A 27,937-nucleotide genomic window follows, 5' to 3' on the forward strand; every position below is an offset into this window, starting at 1 on the left:
CATTCCATAATTTCAGCGGAAGTCCCATCTTTAGGTATAAAGGGTCAGGATTGAATGAAGCTAATCACTCCTGTCTCATGAGATATAAGAAATAGAAACAGGAAGAGCTCATTCAGCCCTTGAGCCTGCTCCAGCATTTAATACAATCATGGCTGATCTTCAACCTCAACTGCCCCTGCAATCTGAGTATCTTCCCTTCATTTCCATTTCCAGCGGGAATGTATAGTCAAAGGAGAGAAACACAAAGTTTTTCTTCCTTGGGTTGCCTGTCACCTTTGGGGAGAAGCTCTCTTCCTGGGTTGACTCTTTTAATACCTCCTGGATTTCTGTGTGGGATAGGGACTGTTTCCAGCAACAATTCCCTTCCTACTTTGACACGATAGAACCAAGTAAATGGCCCATCTCCTCCCACAGTGAGAGTTTACATCCCATCACCTCACTCAATAATCTGTAAATCATTCCATGGTTTTCAGCTCCATCTGTCTAACCAAAAGAGCATAAGAAATGGGAGCAGGTGTAGACCATTCGGTCCCTTGAGCCTGTACCATCATTCAACAAGAACTTGGCTGATCTTCTGCCTGAACTCCATATCCCTTAATTCCCTTAGTTTCCAAAAATCTATTGACCTCAGCCTTGAATATACTCAACAACTAACCATCTTCTACTCTCTGGGGTAGAGAATTCCAAAGATTCACAGCCCTCCGAGTGAAGAGGTTTCTCCTCTCAGCCTGAAATGGCCAAGTACTTACCCTGAGATGATGACCCCTAGATCTAGACTATCCCGGCATCAACTTTAACCAGCCCTCTAAGAATTGTATTTATTACAATGAGATCACCATTCATCCTTCTAAACTCCAGGGAATGTATGTCCATTGTACTCAATCTCTCCTCATTGGGAAGCCCTATCAACCCAGAAATGAGCCTAGTGAATCTTTGGCACCCCCTCTGAGGCAAGTATATCCTTCCTTAGGAGACCAGAACTGCACACAGTGCTCCAGGTGTGGTCCCACCAAAGTTCTGTATAATTACAGCAAGATTTCCTAATCTCAATGTCCAACCCCCTTGCACTAAAGGCCAACATACCATTCAACATAAGAACATAGGAAAAAGGAGCAGGAGTAGGCCATTCAGCCCTTCAAGCCCGTTCCGTCATTTAATGAGATCATGGCTGATCTACTTCAACACCATTTTCCTGCACTATCCCCATATCCCTTAATGTTTTTAATACATAGAAATCTATCGATCTCAGTCTTGAACATACTCAATGACTGAGCTTTAGCTTTAAAGAAGAGTCATACGGACTTGAAACATTAACCCTGTTTCTCTCTCCACAGGTGCTGCCAGATTTGCTGAGTTTTTTCAGCTTTTTCTGTTTTTATCTCATTCACTGAGCCTCTGCAGCCCTCTGGGGTAGAGAATTCCAAAGGTTCACCATCCTCTGATTGAAGAAATTCCTCCTCATCTCAATCCTAAATAGATTGCCCCTTATTCTGAGACTGTGCCTCCTGATTCTAGATCCCCCAGCCAGGGGAAACATTGGCAATTCCTTGAAGGAGCAACTTCCTAACACTAGCTTCAACCATGGTCCCAATGTCCAAAAGCACCAGCTATATCAAAGCACTTTCCTATTCTGTTTACTATCTTAAGTACCTCTCTAATATATATATATATATATATAAATATATATATATATATTATTTATAGTCGTTTGGTAGTACAGAACTTGAGTATTCCTGAAAAAAGAGACATGTCTAAGCTTTTCGTCTTGCAGTCATCAGGACACTTCGCATGAATACCAATATAAGGAGAAAACAACAACTTTTACTGTATGGGGCCCTGCTGTTTGCAGACAGAAAGAACATGTACACACACTGCGCCTGTTTAGCTAAACAAAATAAGTAACAGCCATTCGCTGACTCACGCCTCAGGGCCTCTTGACCAATCATGGTCAAGCTGCCTGGTTTAAATTTCAAACAATGCTTGGCAGTTAACTGTCAGTCACCATCAATTGGTGCATTCCTCATAGCAACGCCTCTATCAATCAGAGTCCACTTGCCAACCAATCAGCATTCTCTTCCCATGCAGTATAAATTATTGTTTTCATCTTATATTGGCATTCTTGCAAAGTGTCCTGATGAGTGCAAAACGAAAAGCTTTGACATGTCTCTTGTTTCAGAAATATATAATATATATACCTCTCAGTTGCCTTCAGTCCAAGTTTCTCCAATCTTTTCTTGTGACTTTTTAAAAAAAAAAAATTCAGGTAGTAGGAGTCATTGACGAGGCTGCCCTTTCCTGAGGTAGCACGTAGCTTTTTAACACAACTGAGTTGTTTCCTGGGCTACTTCAGTGGTTTGGGACTGGAGTCACATATAGGCTAGACTGAGTGAGGACAGCAGATTTCTGATCCCCAAAAGGAACATCAGTGAACCAGATGGATTTTGATGACAACCTGACAGCTTCGGGGTTCAGTTTTACTGATATCAGCTTTTTATTTCCAGTTTTTGGAGGTGATTGGAAAAGGGCCAGAGGGGGACATGGGAATTTTGTTTTACTCAGTAAGTTGTTGTGATCCGGAACGCGCTGCTTGAACGGACGGTGGAGGCAGATTCAATAGGAGCTTTCAAAAAATTTGTATATATGTTTGAAAAGGAGAAATTTGCCGGGCTGTGAGGAAAGAGCAGGAGAGTGGGACAGATTGGATTGCCCTTTCAAAGACCTAGCACAGGCACAATGGGCTGAATGGACTCCTGTGCTGTAAGATACTGAATTGTTTTTTTTTAAGAATAATCACTGTTGTTGAAAAGAGAGATATGTTTCTGAGGCATTTCGCCTTGCAGCGATTGGGACAAATGCAAGAATGCCAAATTTAAAATGATCGCAACAACTTATACTACAGGAGAAAAGGGTGCTGATTGGTTGGGTAAGTTGAACCTGATTGACTAAGGCTTTGCCATGAATCTGATTAGCTAAGCTTCTCCACAAAGAAAACATTGATCATTTGAAATTTGCCATTCTTAGATTTGTCTTGATGGGTGCACAATAAAAATCTTCAGGAACACGCCTCTCTTTTCAGCGACAATCAAGTTCTGACCTACCAAGTGACTGTAATAATCGCTGTTGTATTTCAGGAAATGCAGCAGCCCTTGTACCCATGGCAAGGTCCAAGAGACAGCGATGAATGAAGCAACCAAATTATGCCAATCTCTGGCCCTTGCTCAGTCCCACAGCCTAGTTACCACCCTGGTGAATCATCACAGGGCTCTATCTAAGGCCAGTATATTCTTTCCAAGCTGGGGTACCACTTGGCCCCTCGAGCCTGCTCCACCATTCAATTAGATCATGGCTGATCTGATTGTGACCTCAACCCCACATTCCTGCCTACCCCTGATAACCTTTCACCCCCTTGCTAGTCAAGAATCTATCTAGCTTTGCCTTAAAAATAATCAAAAACTCTGCTTCCACCGCCTTTTGAGGAAGAGTCCCAAAGACTCACAGCCTCTGAGAAAAAATGTCTCCTCATCTCTCTATTAAATGAGCGATCTCTCATTTTTAAACCGTGACCCCCAGTTCTAGATTCTCCCATAAGATGAAACATCCTCTCCACATCCACCCTGTCAATACCTCTCAGGATCTTAAAGTTTTCAATTAAGTTGCCTCTTACCCTTCTAAACACCACCAGATACAAGCCTAACCTCATAAGACAACCTGCCCATTCCTGGTATTAGTCGAGTAAACCTCCTTTGAACTGCTTCTAACGCATTTACACCTTTCCTTTAAATAAGGAGACCAATACTGAACGCAATACTCCAGATGTGGTCCAACCAGTGCCCTGTACAACTGAAGCATAACCTGCCTACTTTTGTAATCAGTTCCCCTCACAATAAATGACAACATTCTATTTGCTTTCCTAATTACCTGCTGTACCGGCATACTAACCTTTTGTGATTCATGCACCAGGACCCCCAGATCCCTCTGAATATCAGAGCTCTGCAATCTCTCACCATTTAGATAATATGCTTCTTTTTTATTCTTCCTGCCAAAATGGATGATTTCGCAGTAGCCCACATCATACTCCATTTGCCAGGTCTTTGTTCACTCACTTAACCTATCTATGTCACTTCGTAGCCTCCTTACATCCTCTTCACAATTTATTTCCCCCCCCCAATCTTTGCGTCGTCGGCAAATTTAACAACCATTCCTCTTGGTCCCTTCATCCAAGTCATTGGTATAAATTGTAAAAAGCTGGTACCTCAGAAAAGATATGGCCAGCCCGTGATAACAACGCCCTTGTCTTTATTTTCTGTACCTCTTGCGCAAAAAAGGCGAACTTTCTCGCTGAGCGGGCGGGCGAGCACCTGATCCGCTCAAGCGTAAGGTGACGCGCAACAAGCCCCGGGCGAGCGTCCCGCCATCATTGTGCGCTCGTGCGGTAGTTCAGTCGGCACAGACGGGTGGGAGTCAGCAGCGCACCAGCCGACAATTAACCGGCCCATTGAGGTCGTTTAAGTATTCACTGAATGCCAAATTTTTCGCCGCCCATCAAACCTTACGGTTGGCGGGCAGGTGAAAAGGCCAAGCGGCCTTTGGGATTTTTTATGAAACCTCATTCACAGGCCAGGATGAGGCTTCCAACAGGAATTAAAAATTAAATAGAAATTTTGAAATATCATTTATAACATGTCCCTGATCACGTGACATGTTTTTAACATTTGTAAATTCTTCATTTTTGATTTTAAAAGTCTTCCGCTCGCTGAGGCAGCTCTGAGGGAGCTTTCATTGCTCACGTGTGCAACCTTCCACACGTGCCCTCTTCCTGACTCCGCCCAGGCAGCGCACAGCGCTGTAGCCCGCGTTTCACACTGGCTGGCCGTTAATTGTCCAGCCAGCGTGAAATCGATGCCAGGGCCCGATCGCGGGCAGCAGTCGGCTACGTGACCACTCCCGAGACCACCTGCCAAGCACCCCCGACGAGGTAACAATTCCCACGGCACCTTTCACAGTCTTAGGACGTCCCAAAGTGCTTTACACCCGAGAAGTACAGTTCCGAGTGTCGGCACTTTGTAATGTAGGAAATGCGACAGCCAATTTGCGCACAGCAAGATCCCACAAACACCTATTTTGTAATGACTAGATCAGTTGTTTTAGTGATCTTGGCTGAGGGATAAATAATGGCCCAGGGCACCAAACACCTTCCCACTCACTCTCTTTGTACACAATCCCAGTGGACCTAACCCCTTCCCATTAATTCCCATTGTACAGAATCCCAATGGACCTCACCCCTTCCCATTCACTCCCATTGTATAGAATCCCAATGGACCAAACCCCTTCCCATTCACTCTCATTGTATAGAATCCCAATGGACCTCACCCCTTCCCATTCACTCCCATTGTATAGAATCCTAATGGCCCACAGCCCTTCCCATTCACTCTCATTGTATAGAATCCCAATGGACCAAACCCCTTCCCATTCACTCTCATTGTATAGAATCCCAATGGACCTCACCCCTTCCCATTCACTCCCATTGTATAGAATCCTAATGGCCCACAGCCCTTCCCATTCACTCTCATTGTATAGAATCCTAATGGACCAAAACCCCTTCCCATTCACTTCCATTTTATAGAATCCCAATGGACCAAACCCCTTCCCATTCACTCCCATTGTATAGAATCCTAATGGACCAAAACCCCTTCCCATTCACTTTCATTGTATAGAATCCTAATGGACCAAAACCCCTTCCCATTCACTTCCATTGTTTAGAATCCCAATGGATCAAACCCCTTCCCATTCCTATTGTACAGAATCCCAATAGACCAAAGCCCTTCCTGTTCACTCCCATTGTATAGAACCCAATGGACCCATAACCCTTCCCATTCACTCCTATTGTATAGAATCCCAATGGACCAAAGCCCTTACCATTAATTCCTTTTGTACAGAATCCCAATAGACCAAACCCCTTCCCATTCACTCCCATTGTATAGAATCCCAATAGACCAAACCCCCTTCCATTTACTCCCATTGTATAGAATCCTAATGGACCAAAACCCCTTCCCATTCACTCTCATTGTATAGAATCCTAATGGACCAAAACCCCTTCCCATTCACTCCCATTGTATAGAATCCCAAGAGACGAAACCCCTTCCCATTCACTCTCATTGTATAGAAACCTAATGGACCAAAACCCCTTCCCATTCACTCTCATTGTATAGAATCCTAATGGACCAAAACCCCTTCCCATTCACTCCCATTGTATAGAATCCCAATAGACGAAACCCCTTCCCATTCACTCCCATTGTATAGAATCCCAGTGAACTAAATCCCTGCCCATTCACCTCCTTTGAACCGCCTCCGATGTATTCATATACTTCCTTAAATAAGGAGACCAAAGCTGCACATAGTATTCAAGGTGCGGTCTCACCAGTGCCCTATATAACTGAAGCATAACATTCCTACTTTTATGTTCAATCCCTCTCGTAATAAAGGATAGCATTCCATTAGCCTTCTTAATTACTTGCTGTACCTGCATACTAACTTTTTGTGACTCATGTACTAGAACATTTAGATCTCTCTGCACCTCAGAATTATGCAGCTGTTCTCCATTTGAGTATTACTCTGCTTTTTGCTCTTCTTGCCAAAGTGAACAACTTCACATTTTCCCACATTAAACTCCATTTGCCAGATCTTTGCCCACTCACTCAACCTATCTATATCCATCTGCAACCTCCTCATGTCCTCTTCACAACATACTTTCCTACCTATCTTTGTGTCACTTGCAAATTTAGCTACCATGTCTTCACTCCCCTCATCTAAGTTATTGATGTAAATCATAAAAAGTTAAGGCCTCAGTACAGACCCCTGTCAGACTCCACTCTCCACATCCTGTCAATCAGAAAAAGACCAATTTATGCCTACTCTGCTTTCTACCAGCCAGCCAATCTTCTATCCGTGCTAATATGTTACCCCCTACACCATGAGCTTTTATTTTCCATAATAATCTTTGACGTGGCACCTTATCAAATGCCTTCTGGAAATCCAAGTACAGTACATCTACAGACTCCCCTTTATCCACTGCACATGTTACTCCTTCAAAAAATGCCAACAAATTGGTTAAACATGATTTTCCTTTCACGAAACCATGCTTACTCTTCCCGATTACCTTGACCTCTTCACCCACCCAAGATGCAGACAGGACCTCAATACAACTCCTTTATTCATCCAAGACAGAATAATTATCCATTAATTGCAGTGAGTGTACTTGGAACTATGCAGGATCCTGCTGTGAGTGTTCATGAAGTTCGCATGTTTCAGATTCAGTAACCATCAGTGACTGGGGCCAGTTAGCTTACATGACTATCATGTAGTTCAGAATAACACCAACAGCGTTGGTTCAATTCCTGTTACAGCTGAGGTAGACTTGGGACCTGCCTCCTCACCTACCTCACACTTGATGTGGAGTGATGCCCCTCAAGCTATATAACTAATTCTCTCTGTCTCTGTAATAGACAGAAATACCTATGGTCCGTTGTGGGATATGCCTTATTACCTACCTACCTAACCATCAGTAATGCTTGTTGTACGTGCCTGGTCAGATTTAAATCCATTCGCATTGCCCTTGATGCCCATGGGTCTGCCAAGGCAGAATGTTTATCAAAGTATTTTCAACGCTACTCAGAATATGATATGTTTAATCTCTCAGTGAGGAATCTCATTACTACCCCCCTCTGTAGAACCTGAGCAAACAACAGAACTTTGTCATGCCAAAGAGGAATTCAGTCTAGTGTGTTTCCGCACAATGGGAATGGGTTTCATTCATTGGGATTCTGTACAGTGGGAGTGAATGGGAAGGAGTTTGGCCCATTGGGATTGTGTACAGTGGCAATGAATGGGAAGGGATTTGGGTCCATTGGGATTGTGTACAGTGGGAGTGAATGAGAAGGGGTTTGGGTTCATTAGGATTCCGTATAGTGGGAGTGAATGGGAAGGGGTTTGTACCATTGGGATCCGATATAATGGGAATGACAGGATTGAATGCTGAAGAAAAGTAATTTTAATAGGAACATACCAGCCACAGTTTAGAACTATATTTTTACCTTAATGGCTTAGTATCCCCTCAGTATGCTTTGCTGGATTGTGATGGAACCAGATTGGTAGAGATGCATTGTTTGGACACCAGGGGCAGTGTTGTTTTGACCTGATGGTGTTGGTGATGCCAAATGTTGGAGAGTTTAACTGATGCCTCATTTCCCTGATCTCATGGCAGGGAAGTGATACAATGGTGAGTGCTTATAACCAAATTGGATTCCCCTTTGTAAAGAACTAGTTTTGGAACTTGTTGGTGCCACACACACAAACATTTGGCCCTCAGTTCTTACACCCAGGAAAATATCCTCTACTCTACCTGGAGCAATGTTTACATAAATGAGATACACAGGGAAAAATGATAAGGGATTTGATCTTGAGAAAGAATGACTTTCATTTCTATAGCACCTTTCACAACCCCAAGATGTCCCAAAGCACTCTTCAACCAATTTATGCACAGAAAGCACTCTCAAATAGCAATATTGTTAAAAACCAGATAATCTGTTTTTTTTTTTAGTGGTTTCGGTTGAGGGATCAATATTGGCCCAGAACATTGGGGATAACTCCCTTGTTCTTCTTCATGGGATCTTTAATGTTCACCTTGGTTTTAAAGCTTGTGTGATAGACAGGCCTTCCAACAGTGCAGCAGTCTGTCAGTACTACACAAGAGGGTCAGCCTGGATTTATGTGCTGAAGTGGGGCTTGAATCCACTGCTTGCTGACTCAGAGTTAAGAGTGTCACATGCTAAGCCATGACCAACACTGACATGAGTTAAGGTTTACCTTAATTAGTTAATATTTTTCTATCAAGTACAAAGATAAAGGGTTAAGTGGTTCAGGGGGAATCCTGGGATAGGCATCCTGTGCTTATAGCTCACCTGTTTCTGTTACAGCTCCCCATGCAGGTCCTATATCGATGCTGTCTGATGCCAATACCATTCAACAGACAGGCAGAAGACAGGCACGCACCACTGAGTCACGAAGATGGGTGGGAGGGAGGAGGAGGAAATTATCAACGGACTCTTGCACTGGGCAGGGTTTTTAATGGTCAATCACCAACTCAGTGCTAGCTCCCGGTGTGAAGGTGACCTGCATTAAACTCATTGAGGTCATCTGGGTGACGTGTAAAGCACTAACACCAGGACAGAGCAGTTGGGCTGAATGGTCTGTTTCTGTGCTGTAAAATCTATGTCATTCTACCTTGGTGAAAATGTAGATTCACCAAGGACCAAATTCCATTCTCCGTCCCAAAGCCTCCCCTGGAATACTGCCTTAAACTGACAGAGGCGCCTGCTCTATACCTCACCTCAGCCCTGTTTGACCAGGGGAGACTTGACAATCAGTCTGTCTTAAATGGAGTAGAGCAGTGTCCCTCAGACAAACGTGGCACCAGTTGGGGACGCAGAGCTGGGCAAGTGATTTGGGTACACTTGACAGGTTTCGGTGCCCAAGTGTTAATATTTGGCATAAATACCTGGAGGCGTGGGAGTCGAGGGTGAATGAAAATGAGGTTTAACAAATCACAAGAACAACAACCGCACATTCACCAGGATGAATAAACCAAGCTCCCTCCGTATGACCAGATGAAATGGATTATTCTCATGTTCACAGCTCCATCTATTGTGGTTTTATTTTTAAAATATGGCTGTATTTTATAAAATAATGGTACGCTAGTGCCCTCACTGGTACATGCAGGAGCAACAAATTCCCTCCCATTTCTCTTCGCTCCGCGGCCTGTTTGTTGCACTGCGTGGTCCCTTTAAGGTAGCTGCGCAGCCACACATCTTGAAGGCAACAACTGGGTGTGTGTGGCCTGTTTTGTTCCCTGTGTGGTGCATTGCAGAAAGTTGCACGGCTGCACAGCTCTGCAGGTTAGAGGGAATGGTGCGCAGGAGTGGCTGTCTCCCTCTGATCAGGAGCCGATAACACACAGAGGTGGAGGGGTGGGATAGAGGAGGGGGAGCTGTACAAGTCACATTCCGACTTTCTGACCTCAGAATCCCGGGATATTTTTACCGTAGCCATTCGGTGGTTTATCTTTTGTAACCCGTTAAAACCGGCAGCCTTGTTCTCACGACCGGATCTTTATTAAAAAAATGGTCCAATTTAATGTTTCTAACCCTGCACTTTCCACTGTGTACAGTAAGAGATTTTTTTATATCCCCCTGCTCCCACTGCTGCTCATTTGATGGGTGTTGGGTATTTGTGTATATGAGCGTACATTTATAAATTATTTTATTGAGAATTGATGTAATAATTTAAAAAGAAAAGCAAAAAAAAATTATAATTATTGATAAGAAGCCCTGGCATTTGTAGTGTGAGAAATGAGATGTCTGGAAGTTCACTTCTTGTGCCAATAATTTACAGATTTCCTATCCTTCTGTATGTTCGAAGCTGCCCTTCAGAACGAGCTGTCTGCTTTATATTCTAACCACAAGAAGTGTTCCTTTCTTCCCACACTGATTTAACACAGTCAACTGTTTAATAAAATTTAATGTGTTATGATTTCTTGGCTCCCGGTCACCTCATTTTAATCAAAATCCTGGAACTCCCTCCCTAACAGCACGGTGGGTGTACCTACACCACATGGACTGCAGCGGTTCAAGGAGGCAGCTCACCCACCACCTTCTCAAGGGCAACTAGCGATGGGCAATAAATGCTGGTCTAACCTGCGAAGACCACATCCTATGTATGATTTTAAAAAAACGGACTTGAGTGTTTTAGTATGGACGTGGTTACAAGTAGGAACAGGTGGAGGACACTCTCAAGCCTGCTCTGCCATTCAATTGGATCATGCCTGACAAAGGTTGCCAACCCTCCAAAATTGGCCCAGGAACTGAAGATCATTCTCGAACCCTGCCCCAAAATCACCGGGACTTAAAGAAAGATTGTTTTGTTTTGGCATTTCTTTCAACATTTCTCTTTGTCAGATATAAGAATACTGACAATAGGGAAAAGAAGGCTGTGTGTCTGACAGTCAAGCTTCATCCAATTGGGTAATGAGCCATTTTGCTTTCCAGTTGGTGTAGGAAGACAGTACGTCACGAGGATGAATACGTTGGCCGACTTATGGGTGGAGTGTGGGGGCAAGTCAAGTGATGAAACCTCCCGGAATACATTTAATCATAGCTGACAACCCTATGCTTGACCTGCACCATAACCCTCATTTTCCCTGCTTTGCACCATGTCCCTCCCCTGAATATTGCAACTCACTGACTACGAGAGTGGTGGAAGCGGAGACAGCGATTTCTGAACTTGAGGGAAATAAACCTGCAGGGCTATGGGACAGAGTGGAGGAATGGGATCGACTGGATCGGTCAATAGAGAGTCAGCATGGACTCGATGGGTCAAATGGCCACCTTCTGTGCCATAATGATTCTACAGCAACATCTTGAAAGCCTCCAGTTGTCCCCCAGCATCCTCATCCGTTCTGGGGGAGCAAATTCCAGATTTCCACAACCCTTTGAAGGGTTGACATCATCCCAAGTGCCTTTTTTACATCCAGCAGGTCTGTCAGCATCTGTGGAGAGGAATACAGTTATCCTCCCTGCATAAGCTGTCAGACCTGCTGAGTTTTTCCAGGTATTTTAGTTATTTTGGATTTCCAGCATCCGCAGTTTTTTGCTTTTGCCTTTTTTATATTCTTTGACGGGATGTGGGTGTCATTGGCAAGGCCAGTATTTGTAACCCATCCCTAACTTCCCCTGAACTGAGTAGCCTGCCCCGCCATTTCAGGGGGCAGTTAAGAGTCAACCACATTTGCTGTGGGTCTGGAGTCACGTGTAGGCCAGACCAGGTAAGGCCGGCAGATTTCCTTCTCTAAAGGGCTTTAGTGAACCAGATGGGGTTTTTACAACAATCAATGATAGTTTCATGGTCACCACTACTGAGACTAGCTTTATGTTCCAGATTTATGAATTGAATTTAAATTCCACTGGCTGCCACAACCATTAGCCTCTGGATTATTAATCCAATGACTTTACCACAACATCCCATCTTCCCTCCCTTGTTGCATCTCTCTTTTCCTGGACCACATCATTAGCCTCATCCCCAGCTACCTCGAGGAAATCACTCCTCAGCAACTACTCTACTGTCATCTATTATTTAAACACCTTGATTAGATCACCCCATCAGTCCTCCATAGTCATAGGGATGCCAGTTGAGTTTAGGGAACCTGCCCCGGTCATTTAGTTCCCTGAGCCCCAGTATCATTCTGGTAAGGATGGTGGTGCCTCTGGTGCGATGCTTCTAAAGTTTGAACTGAAGGGTGAGCACTGTTAGTTTTTGACTGAGTGTTAAATGAGCGCAGAATGACAGATCAATCAAGAGTTAGTTAATTACCTCTGGCTGGGAGAGTGCTACGGATCCAATCTCCAGTGTTGTGAACCCACAAAACCGGCCCCGAACTTTTTCTTGACATGCGGGCATTGCTGGCAAGGCCCAGACAACTTAATTAACTGGCGAGGCCCCTTCAGAGGGAAGCAGTCGTAACAAGGACACCGTCACCTCCAAGTTCCCCCGTCAAGTCACAAACATGTGATGACCACAGCTGGTGTTAATGGCTGCGGAACCCAAATCCCAGAAGGAAACTTGGCCTGCGGGTCATACCCTTTTTTTTTGTGTTCTGAAACTGAGAAGAAATAGCAATAAGAAATCCAGTAACACTTCTGGGATTTTAAAAATTAGAAGTAAAAGTTTTATTCACAACAATAAAAGAAAACTTAAGCACACAAGCTTACAGTTACACAATTAAGGTTAGTCCTAGAAAACAGTCCCCCCCAAAACTCTCTACTTGGTCAAACACACAAGTAAACACTCTCCAGGCAACACTCCCTTATAGTTGTTTACTATGAGATCCAGTAATATCACACAAAGCAAATTGCTGTAGCTTCAATAAATGTGTACCACATGTCCTTTCCCTCTTCCAGTCTGCAGCGGAATAAAACTGCTTGCTGTAGCCCAAGACTTTTCTGGCTTAACTGGATGGATGACTCAAATTGTATCAGCTCCCAGCCCAGAGCTCCAGCTATCTCAAAGGCTCAAACAGCTCCAGCTATCTCTACCTATGTCTAGCTCAACAGTTACTCTAAAATACCTTTTTCCCCTTTCATCTTAGTTCCATTGTTTGCACACCTCCTTGAAACTCAAACCCTTCCCAATATAAGATCTTTCACGTTTCCATTGTGTCTTTGCATTTAGGTCAATAAAATATAATAACCTCACTACTATTTACCTATGGAACTCTTGCAAGATGCAAACATGTTTCTTTATACTCCTGACTCCCCTTTGATATTCAAACAAACTTTCAACTTATCTAAAAATGCAAATATTAGATCTAATCTCAAACTCAACGTCTCTATTCCTTTTCATGTTTCAAACCCCCCAGACAACCTGATTCCCATCAATGTCTTACCCAACTTAATTAAGTCACACAAACACATATACACACACACACACAGAGAGAGAAACCCAGCCTTCTTTACATAATAACAACACAATATTCCTCAAAATATTAAAAACACCCATCCTCACACACACGCCATTCTGATTTGAAACTCTATCAAGAGTTCCCTCACTGTCGCTGGATCAAAATCCTGGAACTCTTACAGGGGCTATCTTGGCATTCCTGGAATGGTCCCGAAATAGTCAGCGGTTTTAGCAAACAAGAGATTGATAGTGCTCCAAGTGGCCCAGCCAGATCTGGCAGTAGATGGCTAAACCAATTGTCTGCCACTACATTTCAAGTCTGTGTCCCTTGGACCTAAGGGAGCAGAGATGAGGGCTGTTCCGAGGGAAAGGCCAGTTGAGAAAGAGAAATGGATTTATTGAGTAATCGTTTTGGTCTCTGTGTAAAAAGGCTTTTCCTCAGGAAGCTTTCAATTCTTTTGCCAATCATCTAAAATGCATATTTCCTTTGTTCTCCACCCTTTCTCCAATGTGAACATTTCTCTTTATCGGAGGTTCTGTTTTCTCTCTCAGATGGATGCAAAAAAGGTTCTGAGATATTTTTCTTAAAAAAGAGCAGAAAATTCATTCCCAAAGCCCTGATAGATATCACTCCACGACCAACATCGCTTAAAAAAGCAGATTATCCTCCCATTTTGACACCAATTTTGACAGACGGAAGCAAGTGTTGATGATCAGTGAAGAAATGCAGAGAAGAATTGAGATTGCAGAGTTATGGTTTTTGAGATGAGTAATGAAGATATCTTAGACAAGTCACGCTGCCAATGAAGAGGTGCTAGTAAAATTTGAGACTAAAAGAACACTGCTGACTATTACCATAAGGATGGGAGGAGTCCACTGTCTGTCTCTAGTCCCAATTCTCCACAGGTCACAAAATATACTTAAACAATGTTTCCAGCTAGTTACACGGCCAAATATGTACTTTCCTTATTAATTTCAGAATGGCCACCCGATGACCAGGCTTCTTCAATAAATAACAAAATGATTAGTTTATTATAAAGCCAGTCTTATCAAATAGAAAGGCAAAGGTTATTAAAATACAGTATGGAATATGAAATTATACTAATTATTCTTTCGAAATACCCCAAGTCTCACACGCACGCACACACGCACATACACACACACACGCGCACATACACACACGCAAATACACACACACACACACAAACGCGCACATACACACACACACGCACATACACACACACGCACACACACACACGCGCGCACATACACACACACACATGCACGTACACACACACACGCACATACACACACACACACGCACATACACACACACACACGCGCATACACACACACGCACACACACACACGCGCGCACATACACACACACACATGCACATACACACACACACACACACACACACACACGCACATACACACACACACACGCGCACATACACACACACACACACACACAAACGCGCACATACACACACACACACACATGCGCATATACACACACACACACACACAGACACACATACACAGAAACAAACCAAAATAAACTAAAAATAGACAAATTCTGCCAAAGTCAATGATTCAAGGGAAAATTATAGATGGTGGAGTCCTTGAAATGGTGTCTGGGTTACATGGTTGGTCTGTCAGTGCTGATCTGCAAAATAATCAATGACTCTGGCACTGCTTTTCAGACAGGCTCGAGGAACACTCGCAGGTACTCTATGTCCAGCATGTAGCAACTTAGCCGGAAGTGAATATACGCTGCTCCTGTGGACTGGCTGTGGACTATAAAACAGCTGCAGTCCTCCTCACAAGCAGGTGGTCCTTCTCTTCTCAAAGGTAAAACCAAAAAACCCACTTTAAACACAGTTCTTCTAGACATGGTTTATTCAGAGCTGTAAAAGAACATGTGACCAACACCCCCCCCCACCCTCCCCATCCCCCATCCTATACACAGTTCACCAGGGTCAAGAGGTTCCAGCTTCTCTGCAACTGGTTAATTACCTTTTCTTGTAAAAGGATGTCTCTTCCAAGAAATGCAATTAGAGTTCTTGAATTAACCATTTAAGAAACAGTGTCTTTTAAAACACAAATGCTTGCAGAATGTTTAGTCATTTTCTGTGACTGAAGTGTTCATGTCATGACCAAGATCATGAAGAGACAGTTGGAATTTCTTGGGCACGTAAATAAGAAGTCATGGTTTAGAAAGCCTGATGCTGATGGGAAAGATCGATTGTAAAAGAGATCGAGGTAGACAAAGAACTATCTTTCTAAAGAGCCTCACTAATCGAAGATGGTACACGTCTCCAGAGCAAGATTAACGTGGAGGTCCATGACTGACCACATCTTCTTAGGGCATGGTACCCAGAGTTAGCGAGAGAGCGAGAGATCACATTGCTCTTATTGGGAGCTTGCTGTGTGCAAGTTGAATGTCTTATTTCCTACATTACAATAAGTGACTACACTTCAGAAAGTATTGCATTGGCTGCAAAGTGCTTTGGAACACCTGAGGTTGTGAAGATTTCATTTTTGTTTAAGTAATTCCTTAGTTCTGTCTCCTCTAAAACCCCTGGAATGCAAAGATAAACCCTGTAGAAGTTCAAAGGATTTTGACCCAGTGACAGTGAAGGAACGCTGATGGAGTTCCAAATCGGGATGGTTTGTGTGTGTGACTTGGCAGGGAAAACTTAAATGGTGCTCCCAAGTTCCTGTTGCTCTGTGAAGCAGCCTAGCGAGTTAATTTAGCTGTTTGGGCCGTGTCAGGAACGCCCAGGTCATTTGACCCACGGAGGCTGCTCCACAATTCGCCAGGATCATGCCTGATCATCTACCACAACTCCGTTTTCTGCTCAATCCTCATATCGCTTCATTTCCTTAATGCCTAAACATCTCTCGACCTCTGTCTTGAATATATTCAACACCTGAGCATCCACAGCTCTCTGGGGTAGGGGGAATTCCAAAGGTTCACAGCCCTAACTGAGACATTTCTCCTCAACTCAGTCTTAAATGGATGACCCTCATCCTGCTCTAGGCTCTCAGCCAGGTGTAACAGCTTCTCAGTATCTACCCTGTCAAGCCCATTCAGACTCTTATACGTTTCTAATATAGTCCAATTTTACTCAACCTCTCCTGATTGGATGGCCATCTCATCACAGGAAGCAATCTGGTGAATCTACACTGCAGTGCGTTCAAGGCAAATATATTCTTCCTTAGGGTAAGCAGACCTAAGCTGTACACAGTGCCACCAAATGTGGTCTCGCCAAAGCTCTATAGGATTGCAGCAAGACTTCCTTACTCTTATCCTCCTCCTCCTCCTTCCGGCCCCTTGCCCTAAGAGTGCACTGGCGACCACGGGCTTCCATTGGATTGGTCCGTGGTTACCCTTGGCAAAATGCTGCAGTGGTTTTCCGTTGCCTGGCTCATCAGGAAATTCTCCCGCTCTTAGCGCCTGCCATCGGGCATATACAGGGCCCAGGATCCAGGGTGCGGACAGTGCCAAACACTGGAGCTCTGGGGCTATGGGGGGCCCCTGGGCTCAATGCTCTGAATTGAGTTCCTCGTTGCCCCCGACACTGAGCAGCCAGAGGCAGAGCTGAAAGACCGACTTTTTTTTTAAAATTGGGAACCGTCATCCTGAGAGTTTTAAAGCCGGTCTCTCAGGTCAGTTTCTAGGAGGTGCTGTGCTGCTGCTCCTGACCTTCGAGCTGCTTCCTGATTCTGATCATTTTGGAAAAGCCCGCCAGAAAATCTCCAAGTTGCCTGAAGGCTGACAGCGCCACAGCAACTGAGAGTGTTTATGCTTGAAAAATGGGGAAGAGAAATCTCTACTTTAGAGCCAATTGGATGCTGGGGAGGGCTGGGGGTGGGGGGTGGAATGGAGTGGATGGTAGGGATGATTGTGGGAGGTTGGGGACTGTTAGAGGGGTAGGTGCTTGGGGGAGGTTGAAGGGGTAGGAAATGAGGGGGTTGGGTGGTGTTGGAGGGAAGGTTTGGGGGTGTGTTGAAGGGGTGGAGGGAGGTTGAAGGGGTAGGGGTGGGGAGGGTGGGGAGATCGGAGGGTCTGGGGGAGGTTGGATGGGTTGGGGGAGGTTGGATGGGTGAGGGTGAGCGGAGGTTAGAGGAGTAGGGGTCAGGGGAATTTGGGGATGTTGGATGAGTGGCGAGGTTGGAGGTGTTGGAGGGGTCAGAGGTTAGGAGTGTTGGAGGAGTAGGGTGTGTTGGAGGGGTCAGAGGAGGTTGTGGGTGTGGTGGGGGGTTGGAGGGGGTGGGGGGAGGGAGGATGTGGCAGGGGGTTAGGGGGGGGGTGCGGGGTGGGGGGTGGGGAGGAAACTTTGGGAAGCTTGGATGAAGATCACCAGAGAACACCCTGCTAACTTTTCAAGTAGCTCATGAAACAGAGAATGCACACTCTCAATTCTACATTCTTCCATCTCTGTTCTTTATCTGGAAAAACTTTATTTAAACTTTATTTTAATAGTGATAATAAAAAATGTCAGATGAATGTTGTGGTTGTTTAAATACAACTTGTTCCAATTGGGCTGATTGGTACCAGGTGATTGGAGAGTATTTAAAAGCAAGTTTGTGAAGCTTGAGGAAATCATTAGAGTACTGGGTTGGAAAGTTTTTCTTGAGTTGTTAACAGAATCCAGTTCATAATGAAGTCAGTTATTCCTACTGTTAAACCCAAGCAATCTGCAGAGCTGGGTAAAGCTGAGAGAAGGACTAGCTTCAAGCAGAAGAACAGATATGCAATTTATATCTATAAGATATTGAAGCAGGTAGGGAGTACAATCTTTGATGTGTTGGGACTGTTCACTCACTGAATTGGGGAGAGATGGTAATATCTACAACCAGAAGGTATTCTGTATTTTGTTGAAATTGGTATTTCTTCAAATATAATGGTCAATATAATTCCCCATCTGATTAAAGGGTTATTGGGTTAGGAAACTTTCTGCATCTTGGAGGGAGGGGGTGATATTTATGGAGATGCTCAGAACGTATTTGTGGAGAGAAGTGATGAATGTTTTAGTTTTAATTTTTCTACCAGAGCTAGGCTCTACAATGCTATTTTCAACTCTTCTCTAAAGCACTATTCCATGCTCTGGGCTAAAGGTGTTTCTTACTTCCCCATTGTTCCATTTTGTGATCCTTAGTTTATATCTCCCATAGATAATTATGGATTTAACTCTTTCCTGCAGCTATCCATCCTCAATATTCACATTCCTCTGCAAAAGCCCTTTCCTTGAAGGTTTGACTCCAGGGTGACTCTCTTCTAATTTTGCATCCATTATGCCTTTAGAATGGGGGAAACTCTCTTATTGTGGATTTGTCTTGGGATTCAATGGTTTCTTACTCTGGAAGAAATCTTGCTGGTGATAATGGTCTTTTCATTCAGTACCTTTTTTGTTTACATAGAATATCAAGAGATAGCAGCTCCCCTCTAAGGTGCTCCATGCTCATCATCTGAGTGACACAGCTCTTTGCAAACATGCTCAGTTATTAAAATTGATCCTTATAACTATAAATACTGTTACACTAAAGAAAATCCTTGATTTTATTCTATCGTAGTATGCTTGGAGCAATCAGCTCTGCCACAGAAGCACAAGATTCTCTGGAGCTAGCCAACTTCTATTCTGTATCACTTTCCCAATGAGCAAGAGTCACCTGATGTATTAACTCTTAAATACTAGATGGCCTCCTGTTGGGGGTGGGAGTTGCAAGCAATTATACACCAACAGCCCCCATCATTCACACTCCCTTTCTGGATCCTTTAGTTATTAACAGACCAATCGCTTCATTACCTTGATGTTTCCAACTTGCCCCCACTTTCAGGGATTTTCATCTTGATGCTGTTTTTGACAGTAATATTTGCAAGCAGGTGCCACTAAATTCTCTATGCTTGTCCAGTAGAAGTAAGAATTTACTATTGATTCTACTTGGTCTCTCTGCATTTCAATCAGTGTTTCACTTGAGGATGATGAGAACTGAGGGCCATTAATCAAAGGGAATTCAGGAGAAAGTTCAGTGGCCAGAATGAAGAGTAAAATAGCATATTAAAGGGAAGCTAGACAAAGGTGGAGTGAAAAGGTTCACATAGTGCATACTAACCAGTATGGACTAGTTAGTCTGAATTACCTATTTTTGTTAGCAATTTTATGTAATTGGCTTATACTCTTAAGCATGGTTTTTTAAAAAAAAAAATCTAGTTACCTACTCATCCAAGTCGCTTGGCTCAAGCCCAGTTGGACTATGCATCTTCACATGCTTTCTCCTCCCTCTTCAATGGGAATTATGGAACGAACAGTGAGGTCATTTGTCCCCTTTAATGGGGTGTGGGCACTGGCGAAGACAACACTTATTGCCCTTGGTGAGCTGCCTCCTTGAGCCACTGCAGTCCATGTGGTGAAACAAAACTTGTTAGGTGGGGGCTCCAGTGATATGGGAATGTGACCTTGGAAATGTTTTTTTATATATTTTCTCTCTCTCTCCTGGGACGTGGGCATCACTGTCGAGGCCAGTGTTTGTTTTCCCCCATCCCTAACTGCCCTTGAACTGAGCCTTACCACGTTTTTTTAATTCATTCATGGGATGTGGGCTTTGGCTGGGCCAGCATTTATTGCTCATCCCTAGTTGCCCTTGAAGGTGGAGTCAACCACATTGCTGTGGGTCTGGAGTCACATATATGCCAGGCCAGATGAGGAAGGCAGATTTCCTTCCCTAAAGAGCATTTAGAGAATCAGATTGATAATTGTCATGGTCACCATTGCTGAGACTAGCTTTCAATTCCAGGTTTATTAATTGAATTTGAATTCCACCAGCCACAGTGGTGGGATTTGAACCCATGTCCTGAGAGGATTAGCCTGGGCCTCTGGATTACTAGTCCAGTGACATTACCACAGCCACCATTTACCTTTAAAATGGTGGTGTTTCCATGCCCCTGCTGCCTTTGTTTTTAAGTGATGGAGGTCGTGGGTTTTGGAGAGATTTTTTTTGAAGCCTTGGCTGGTTGCTGCAGTGCATGGTGTACACCACCATGTTCCTATGTTGGAGGAGGTGCTGATCGAGTGGGCTGTTTTCACCTGGATGGTGTTAATGTGTCTTGGTGTTGGAACAGCACTGATGGAGTGAACCACATTATTGTTTCTTCCAAATTTGTAGATGGTGGATAGGCTTTTTATAAAATGAGGCTTGTCTTCAGTATTCCCTGTTAATGCATAATCTCCTGATTATGCTGGTATCTGTCATTTTTAATGGAATCCTTGGCCTCTGGTTTACAGGTACATCCAGAACATGGGAGCTCCATGGAGTTTATACAGATGAATTTTTCCCCTCTGTTTGACCAGATAGCTGTTGAAGCTGCCAGGTTATCACTCTACAACAAGAGACGCACCATCACTAGCCAAGAAGTTCAGAGTGCTCTGTGTCATGTACTCTCTGGAGGACTTGCTATTAAATAGTTTCTGCCAAATTCTGATTTATGTAACTCAAATGAAATTTTTATTTTTTCAATAAATAAAGTTTGATACATCTATCTCCTTGCTGGGTAGTGACTTGACATTGGGTTTAGTCTCCTATGCATCCCTTTAATAGCCCCAGGTCTTCTGAATCCGAGTGCATCATCTGGGTTACCTCAGTAGCCCCAACTCTAGGACTGTGGGAATTGCCCAGCTACCTGGGACCCTCCAATTCTGGAATTGGTCAGATTTCATATGGTTCTGACTTGCTTAACTGGATAGTTGTAAACAGAATGTTGTATGGGGGAAACTCATTTAACTCCTAGGTAATTATACAACTGCCCCTGGCCCATCCCTAGGTCCAACTGCTTTGCCTGCTGCCCCCTAGCCTGACTCAACCCTACTCCTTCCTCTCTCTAGCTTTTCAAAGAAGCTTTGGGATATTAAACTTCTTGTACCAGAATAAGCAGCTGGTGCCATTAAAAATGGGTGCGGCTTCTGCAGATTTTGCTGCTCCCTACCAGGCTTGCTGTATTTGGTCAGTTGTGAAGGATCCTCCATTAGACTGGACAGGAAGGCTTTCTGTCTAATCAGGGTTGGAAATAGCATTGCTGATTCTGATCTGGAAAATCAGGGCTAATCATTAGCAGTTGTACTGCCTGAGCTAGGATTTCTTTCCTGCCTTTGACCAAGCTTCTTGTCACTGTCCTAATTGAATACCTAGTATGAGGTTTAAGAACCTTTTCTAGTGCTGTATATTGGGTCTACTTATTTAGTCCTTCAGACATGCTGTTTTCATCTTCCACTTCTCCGTCATGGAGATGGTGTTATAATAGTAATGTCACTGGAGTAGTAAGAGGCCTAGACTAATACCCTAGGAATGTGGGTTCAAATCCCACCAAAGCAGCTGGTGGAATTTAAATTCCATTATTAAAACTGGTCCAAGATGGTAACCATGACAACTTTTAAAAAAAAAACCCATCTGGTTCTCCTTTAGGGAAGGAAATCTGTCCTTACCTGGTCTGGCCTACATGTGACTCCAGGTCCATAGCAATGTGATTGACTCTTAACTGCCCTCTGAAATGGTTAGGCAAATGACTACTTTCAAAGATAATTAGAAAGGGATGACAAGTGCTAGCACCCATACCCCATGAAACAATAGGGAGTGGGGTGGGGGGGGGAGAACATCTGGACAGAATGTCCCTTCAGGCATTTACAATAGGTGGAGTACAGACCGTTCAACCAGCCTGTGCTTGCAAACTCCTAACATTAGGCATAATGTTTAAGATGATGGGTCTGTGATTAGACACCACTTGCTGAACAATCCTGAGTGCTAAGAATTACACCAAGAACCAATTTAAGATTAACATCAGGCTAGCAATGTGGCTCACTTGTGCTCGCTGGAAGCGATGTATAGTCATATGCAAGGAACTGCACACAAAGGGAACATGTCCAAGACATTGTATTTCCTTGGTTGCAAGAGGTACAAACCAAGTTTATCCAAACTGCCCTTGATCTAATACCCAATCTAAGTGCCTTTTTTTGAATTAAACAAAAGCAGAGGGGGGAAATATCATTCTCAATGTCTCAGCCAATCAGTTGGCTTGCCAACAAATCAACACCCTTTTCACTTTGTTGCTCCTTTTTGAAAAATTGGTATTCTTGTGTCTGTCTTGAGTGCAAGATGAAAAACTTCAACAGCATTTTTTTTAGCAACACCAGTTCTGTCCCCCATCACCAAAAGTGCAGTCAGAACAATTACCCCTCTGTATGTTTTAAACACACAAGTGAAAGCTTATTAAATCAACACGCTTCCCAAAGAAACTCATTGTGAAATATCTGTTCTTATGGGTGTTGGGCCACTATCCTGAGGTAGGCATTGTTGATATTGACTGTCCCTAGTTTACATGGTGGTGTGAACCTTCATCTTGAACCTCTGCTGTTTGGTGTGGAAGGTTGCTTCCAGTGTTGAGACATTCTGGGATCTTCAGCTCCTGAAGAGATGGCCGTTAAATCTTAGTGTCGCCTGTCTCAGTCTGCTGGACTCTGAGGTGAAAGTCTTGTTTTACTCCCATTATAAGGATTGTGAGTGACATGGTTTCAACCCAGTTTTAAGTTAATGTGCATTAATTTTCACCAGAATGATACTGGGCTTAGATTCAGGGCAGTTTGGATAAGCTTGGTTTGAATTTCCTTGGTGGTAGAACTGGCATTATGTCTGGATTGAGGTGTTTACCCTGTTTGATACTTTTAACATTTTAGAGAAACATTTTGCTCCAGGAAATGAAGAGATGGTGTCATCTTAAATTAAGCCATTTGGTGTAATATCATGCACTTTTTCTCTCAGATTAGTAAAAAATCAACAGCCACCCCACATCTGCAAGACATGCACACACACACGTGTATACACACCCAAAGGCCATATTAGTGCTTTCAAGAATAAATGATGGGCTTTTGTTAGGGACCAAAGCAAGTAGGTCATGGCTCATTGACTTTTAACTCCATTTAATTGAACCTGGGAACAGGGCTTTAGGTGGGGGGGGGTGGGGTGTGTGTGTATGTGTGTGTGGAGGCGGTGGTGGGTCTGGCAATGTCCTGATTTTTAAATTTCTTACCTCTGTTTCCAAATGCCTCCATGAACTTGGTTTCCCCACTAACCTTTCTTTGTAACTGCCCACAAGCCTCTGATTTCTCCACACCTCCAATTCTGGTCTCGAGCACATCTCTGATTTTTCTTTGCTCCGATGTTAGCAGCCATGCCTTCAGCTGCCTAAACCTGACCACCACCTCCTTTTAAGATGCCTCTTAAATCCAAATGTTTGACTGTGTTAAAGGTGCTATAAAAATGCAAGTCGTTATAACATTTACAGTGGATTCACAAAACCTTTAATTTAAATCTTATTGTTCTTTGAAGGGGCTAGACTTATTGGTGGTCAGGAAGGGTGATTGTTCTGTGCGGAGGTTGGAGAAAGAGGCAAAATATTCTGCAGCGAAGGTGACAACATCATGCGGTTTGCGGAGGAGAAGGAATTCCAGGAAGTCAGCCATTAAGGACCTCAACTCTGGGTGGTGTCGGAGGTAGCTACAGTAGTCTGCTTTAAGCGCCTCCTGAAAGAAAGAGAAGAGACTTTGCTAACCAGCCTTTTAGGCCCATTGCCATTACAAGTTTTCAAAAATGTGTGTGCACATGTGTGGTGACATGGCAAAGGCAGGAACCAGACGAGCTCACTGAGCCTGTCTGGTTCATTCAGTCAATCCCGCAGAACATGCTGAAGTTTTCAAATGTTAGCAATGCCTCCGTGGGTAGCACTTTCCTCTCTCCCCTCTTGTGTCAGAAGGTCGTGGGTTTGAGACTCACTCCGCAGAGAATTGAGCACAAAATTCAGGCTGACACTGAGGGAGTTAAAAGCAAAATACTGCAGATGCTGGAAATCTGAAACAAAACCAAAATACTGGAAAAACTCAGGTTTAAAAACATCTGTGGGGAGAAAAACAGAGTTAACCCTTCCAGTCTGTATGGCTGTTCAGAGCTCTGAAGAACAGTCATACGGACTCGAAACGTTAACTCTGTTTCTCTCTCCACAGACGCTGTTAGACCTGTTGAGTTTTTCCAGTATTTTCTGTTTTTGTTTACTACCGCGGGAGTGCTGCATTGGCAGAGGTGCCAACTTTCATTTGAGATGTTAGACATCCTGTGGCACTATTTCAAAGAAGAGCAGGAGTGTTCTCATCTGTGCCCGAGGGAGCCAATATTTATCACCCAACTAACATCACTAAGGCACGTCTGGCCAGTAGCACATGGCTGTTTGTGCACTGTAGCACTGTCCCACTAAGTGGTAGAAAGGTACACATTTTTCTCTCACGATCTCAGGATGTCCCAAAGTGCTTTCTAGCCAATGTTGTAATGTAGGAAGCATGGCAGCTAATTCCTGCACAGCAAACTCCCACAAACAGCAACTGAGACAATGACCAGATAATCTGCTTACGCTGATATTAGGTGAAGAACAAGTATTGACATCGACACCAGGAGAACTCCCCTGCTCTTTGTTGAATAGTGCCAATGGGCATCTTTCACAACCACCTGAGAGGGGCAGAAATCTCATCCAAAAGGTAGTGCCTCTGGAAGTGCAGCACTCCCTCAGTAATGGGGTTGTTTGAAGAAACACCACAGGCAAATGTTCTCATCTCAGAAGTGTCACTCTCTTCACCAATTTCCATCCTTGTGGTTGGCCTAGCAGAGGTTGCAGTTTATAGCAACTTAGAGCTGGCTCATCTACTGAGAACCGGGTTAAGATCTGTTCAAACTCATTGCCCCTACAGCCCGCTTGGCCAACGGGATACATAGAACTGTCATCCCATCGTTCCAGCTTGTGCCCAGGTTTCAGACCCATCACTGCTGTGTAATGTTTACTTTTTGGATGGTGAAGGATGTAAATGCTGGGATATGATCAGCTTCAGGGACTCGGTGTCAACACTGCATACTCCTAGGTCAGAAATGGGGGAAAAACAGGAACAGGAGGTGGTGAATCATTCTCCAAGCCTGCTCAGTCATTCAGTTAAATCATGGCTGATCTGTATCCTTACTCCATCTACCCATCTTCGTTCCATATCCCTTTAGTGCCCTTACCTAACAAAAATTTAGCAAATTCAGTTTTTGAAAATTTCAATTGACCACAAGGCTTAATAGCTTTGTTATGGGGAGAGAGTTCCAAATTTCCTACTGCCTTTTGTGTAAAGAAGTGTTTCCTGACTTCACCCCTGAATGGCTGGCTCAAATTTTATGTCCCCTTGTTCTGGATTCCCCCCAGCAGAGAATATAGTTTCTCTCTATCAACCCTATTGACTCCTCTAATCATAAACATCTTGATTAGATCACCCCTTAATCTTCTACATTGAATGGAATACAAGCCTAGTCAATGCAGCCCGTCCTCATGATTTAATTGTTTTAACCCCCGGTATCATTCTGGTGAATTTGTGCTGCACCCTCTCCAAAGCCAACATCTTCGTCTAGAGGTGCAGTGCCCAGAACTGGGAGTCAAAGTAGGTCATCGTGCACAGGAAGTGATGGGTATAACCGTAACAAAGCCTTGTGGTCAATTGAAATTTTCAGAAACTGAATTTGCTAGATTTTTGTAAGGTAAGGGCACTAAAGGATATTGAACCAAGCTGGGTAGATGGAATAAGGATACAGATCAGCCATGATTTAATTGAATGACTGAGCAGGCTTGCAGAATGATTCACCACCTCCTGTTCCTGTTTTTTCTCATATCTGACCTAGGGGTATTCAGTGTTGACACCGAGTCCCTGAAGCTGATCATGTTCCTTATCCCAGCATTTACAATTACTCCAAATGGGGTCTGACCAGAGTTTTATATAAGTAACATAAATTTCAGTGTCAGATTTAGCAGGCTAAAGTTCCTTCTGAACTCCTGCAATGTGTCTCAGCCCGAGTCCCAGAAGAATGTTCCCTACTGTAGGTGTGCCTTGCTACAGTCCCTGCTGAATGAGATTGCCAGTTAGGGGGTTAATTTTGTAGCTTGGGCCCATTCATCCCAGGCACTGACATGATACTGTCAAAACTCATTTCACATCTGACCCTTGCAGTCAGCAGACAGTCTTTCATTCCATGAATCTCAATTGAACTTGAATGAAGTCCCGCTCATCCATCACCTCCTGCACCCGATGATCTACTTTGACTCCCAGTTCCCAACGCCGCAATTTTAAAATTCTCATCTTCCCATCTCTCCATATACTCACCCTCTCCCTGTCTCTGTAATCTCCTCCAGCACTACAATCCTCTTGAGATCTCTGCGCTTCTCTAATTCTGGCCTTCTGTGCATCCCCAGTATTTATCACTCCACCATTGGCAGCCTTGCCTTCAGCTGCCTGGGCCCTAAGCTCTGGAATTCCCTCCATAAACCTTTCTATTCTACTTTTAAGACATCCTTAAAAATTACCTCATCTTTCCTAATATCTCCATATGTGGCTTGGCGTCAAATCTGGTAACTACTATAAAACACCTTGGGAACTTTTACTGTATGAAAGCTGCTATGTAAATGTAAGTTTTTGTTGAATTCAAAACCAGGCTACAGAGGTGAATAAGGTGCTAACTCACCCTGTAGCCAGTTATATAATAGATCTCTCGACATAGCAATTATCAGCCTTTATAGGAAAGGTAACGTTAGGTCTTCCTAACTGGCCACAAAGAAGTACAAATGCAGCAGCTGGGGGCTGACCGACAGCTTGCTGTGGGGGTAGATGGTCACCATCCTTTTGAGAAAGAAGCGACTAAACCCCAAAAGACGCACTGAAGACTGTCATAGGGAGCAGTGTGCTTTGGGTCTCAGCATCACAACTTGCTTTAACTTGTTACACTAAGCAGTAATGCAGCTTGCTGTAACTCAATGCTAGGGCAGTGATGCAGCTTGCTGTAATTCAATACTAGAGCAGCAATGCAGCTTGCTGTAACTCAATGCACTGGGCAGCAATGCAGTTTGCTGGAACACTGTGCTCGAGCAGTGATGCAGCTTGCTGTAACTCAATGTACTGAGCAGTGATGCAGCGTGCTTTACCTCAATGCTAGGGCAGCGATGCAGCATGCTGTAACTCAATGCACTAAGTGGCGATGCAGCATGCTATAACTCAATGCTAGAGCAATGATGCAGCTTGCTGTAACTCAATGCACCGAGCAGCGATGCAGCATGCTGTAACTCAATGCTAGAGCAATGATGCAGCTTGTTGTAACTCAATGCACAGAGCAGCAATGCAGCTTGCTCTAACTCAATGCACTGAGAGTGATGCAGCATGCTGTAACTCATTTAGGGGGAGGGGGTGGAGTAGTGATATTGGACTGGTAAACCAGAGACCCAGGATAATTCTCTGGGGACCTGAGTTCAAATCCCACCAGGGCAGATGGAATTTGAATTCAATAAAAATCTGGAGTTAAAACATCTAGTGAT

The 27,937-nt window shown here is 43.8% G+C and overlaps 2 protein-coding genes across 7 annotated transcripts in view; one reads left to right on the forward strand and one right to left on the reverse strand.

Moving 5' to 3' along the window:
- Positions 1-20,981, forward strand: part of LOC121285072 (anion exchange protein 3-like) — a 178,421-nt gene extending 157,440 nt beyond the window's left edge. The window contains exons 24-25 of the mRNA XM_041201194.1: positions 8,973-9,067; positions 20,802-20,981. Of these exons, the coding sequence (XP_041057128.1) occupies positions 8,973-9,067; positions 20,802-20,981 (275 nt within the window). The remainder of the gene's footprint in view (positions 1-8,972; positions 9,068-20,801) is intronic.
- Positions 20,982-23,841: 2,860 nt separating this feature from the next.
- LOC121284844 (ciliogenesis associated TTC17 interacting protein) overlaps positions 23,842-27,937 on the reverse strand; it is a 44,679-nt gene continuing 40,583 nt past the window's right edge. For 5 of the 6 annotated variants that reach the window (XM_041200641.1, XM_041200642.1, XM_041200643.1 and 2 more), the window contains one exon: positions 23,842-24,086. In XM_041200641.1, the coding sequence (XP_041056575.1) occupies positions 23,877-24,086 (210 nt within the window). In that variant the 3' untranslated portion in view covers positions 23,842-23,876. The remainder of the gene's footprint in view (positions 24,087-27,937) is intronic. The other variant, XR_005944558.1, reaches the window with a different exon arrangement.

Source organism: Carcharodon carcharias, chromosome 12 (genome assembly GCF_017639515.1).
Source record: "Carcharodon carcharias isolate sCarCar2 chromosome 12, sCarCar2.pri, whole genome shotgun sequence".
NCBI classification, from domain to species: domain Eukaryota; kingdom Metazoa; phylum Chordata; class Chondrichthyes; order Lamniformes; family Lamnidae; genus Carcharodon; species Carcharodon carcharias.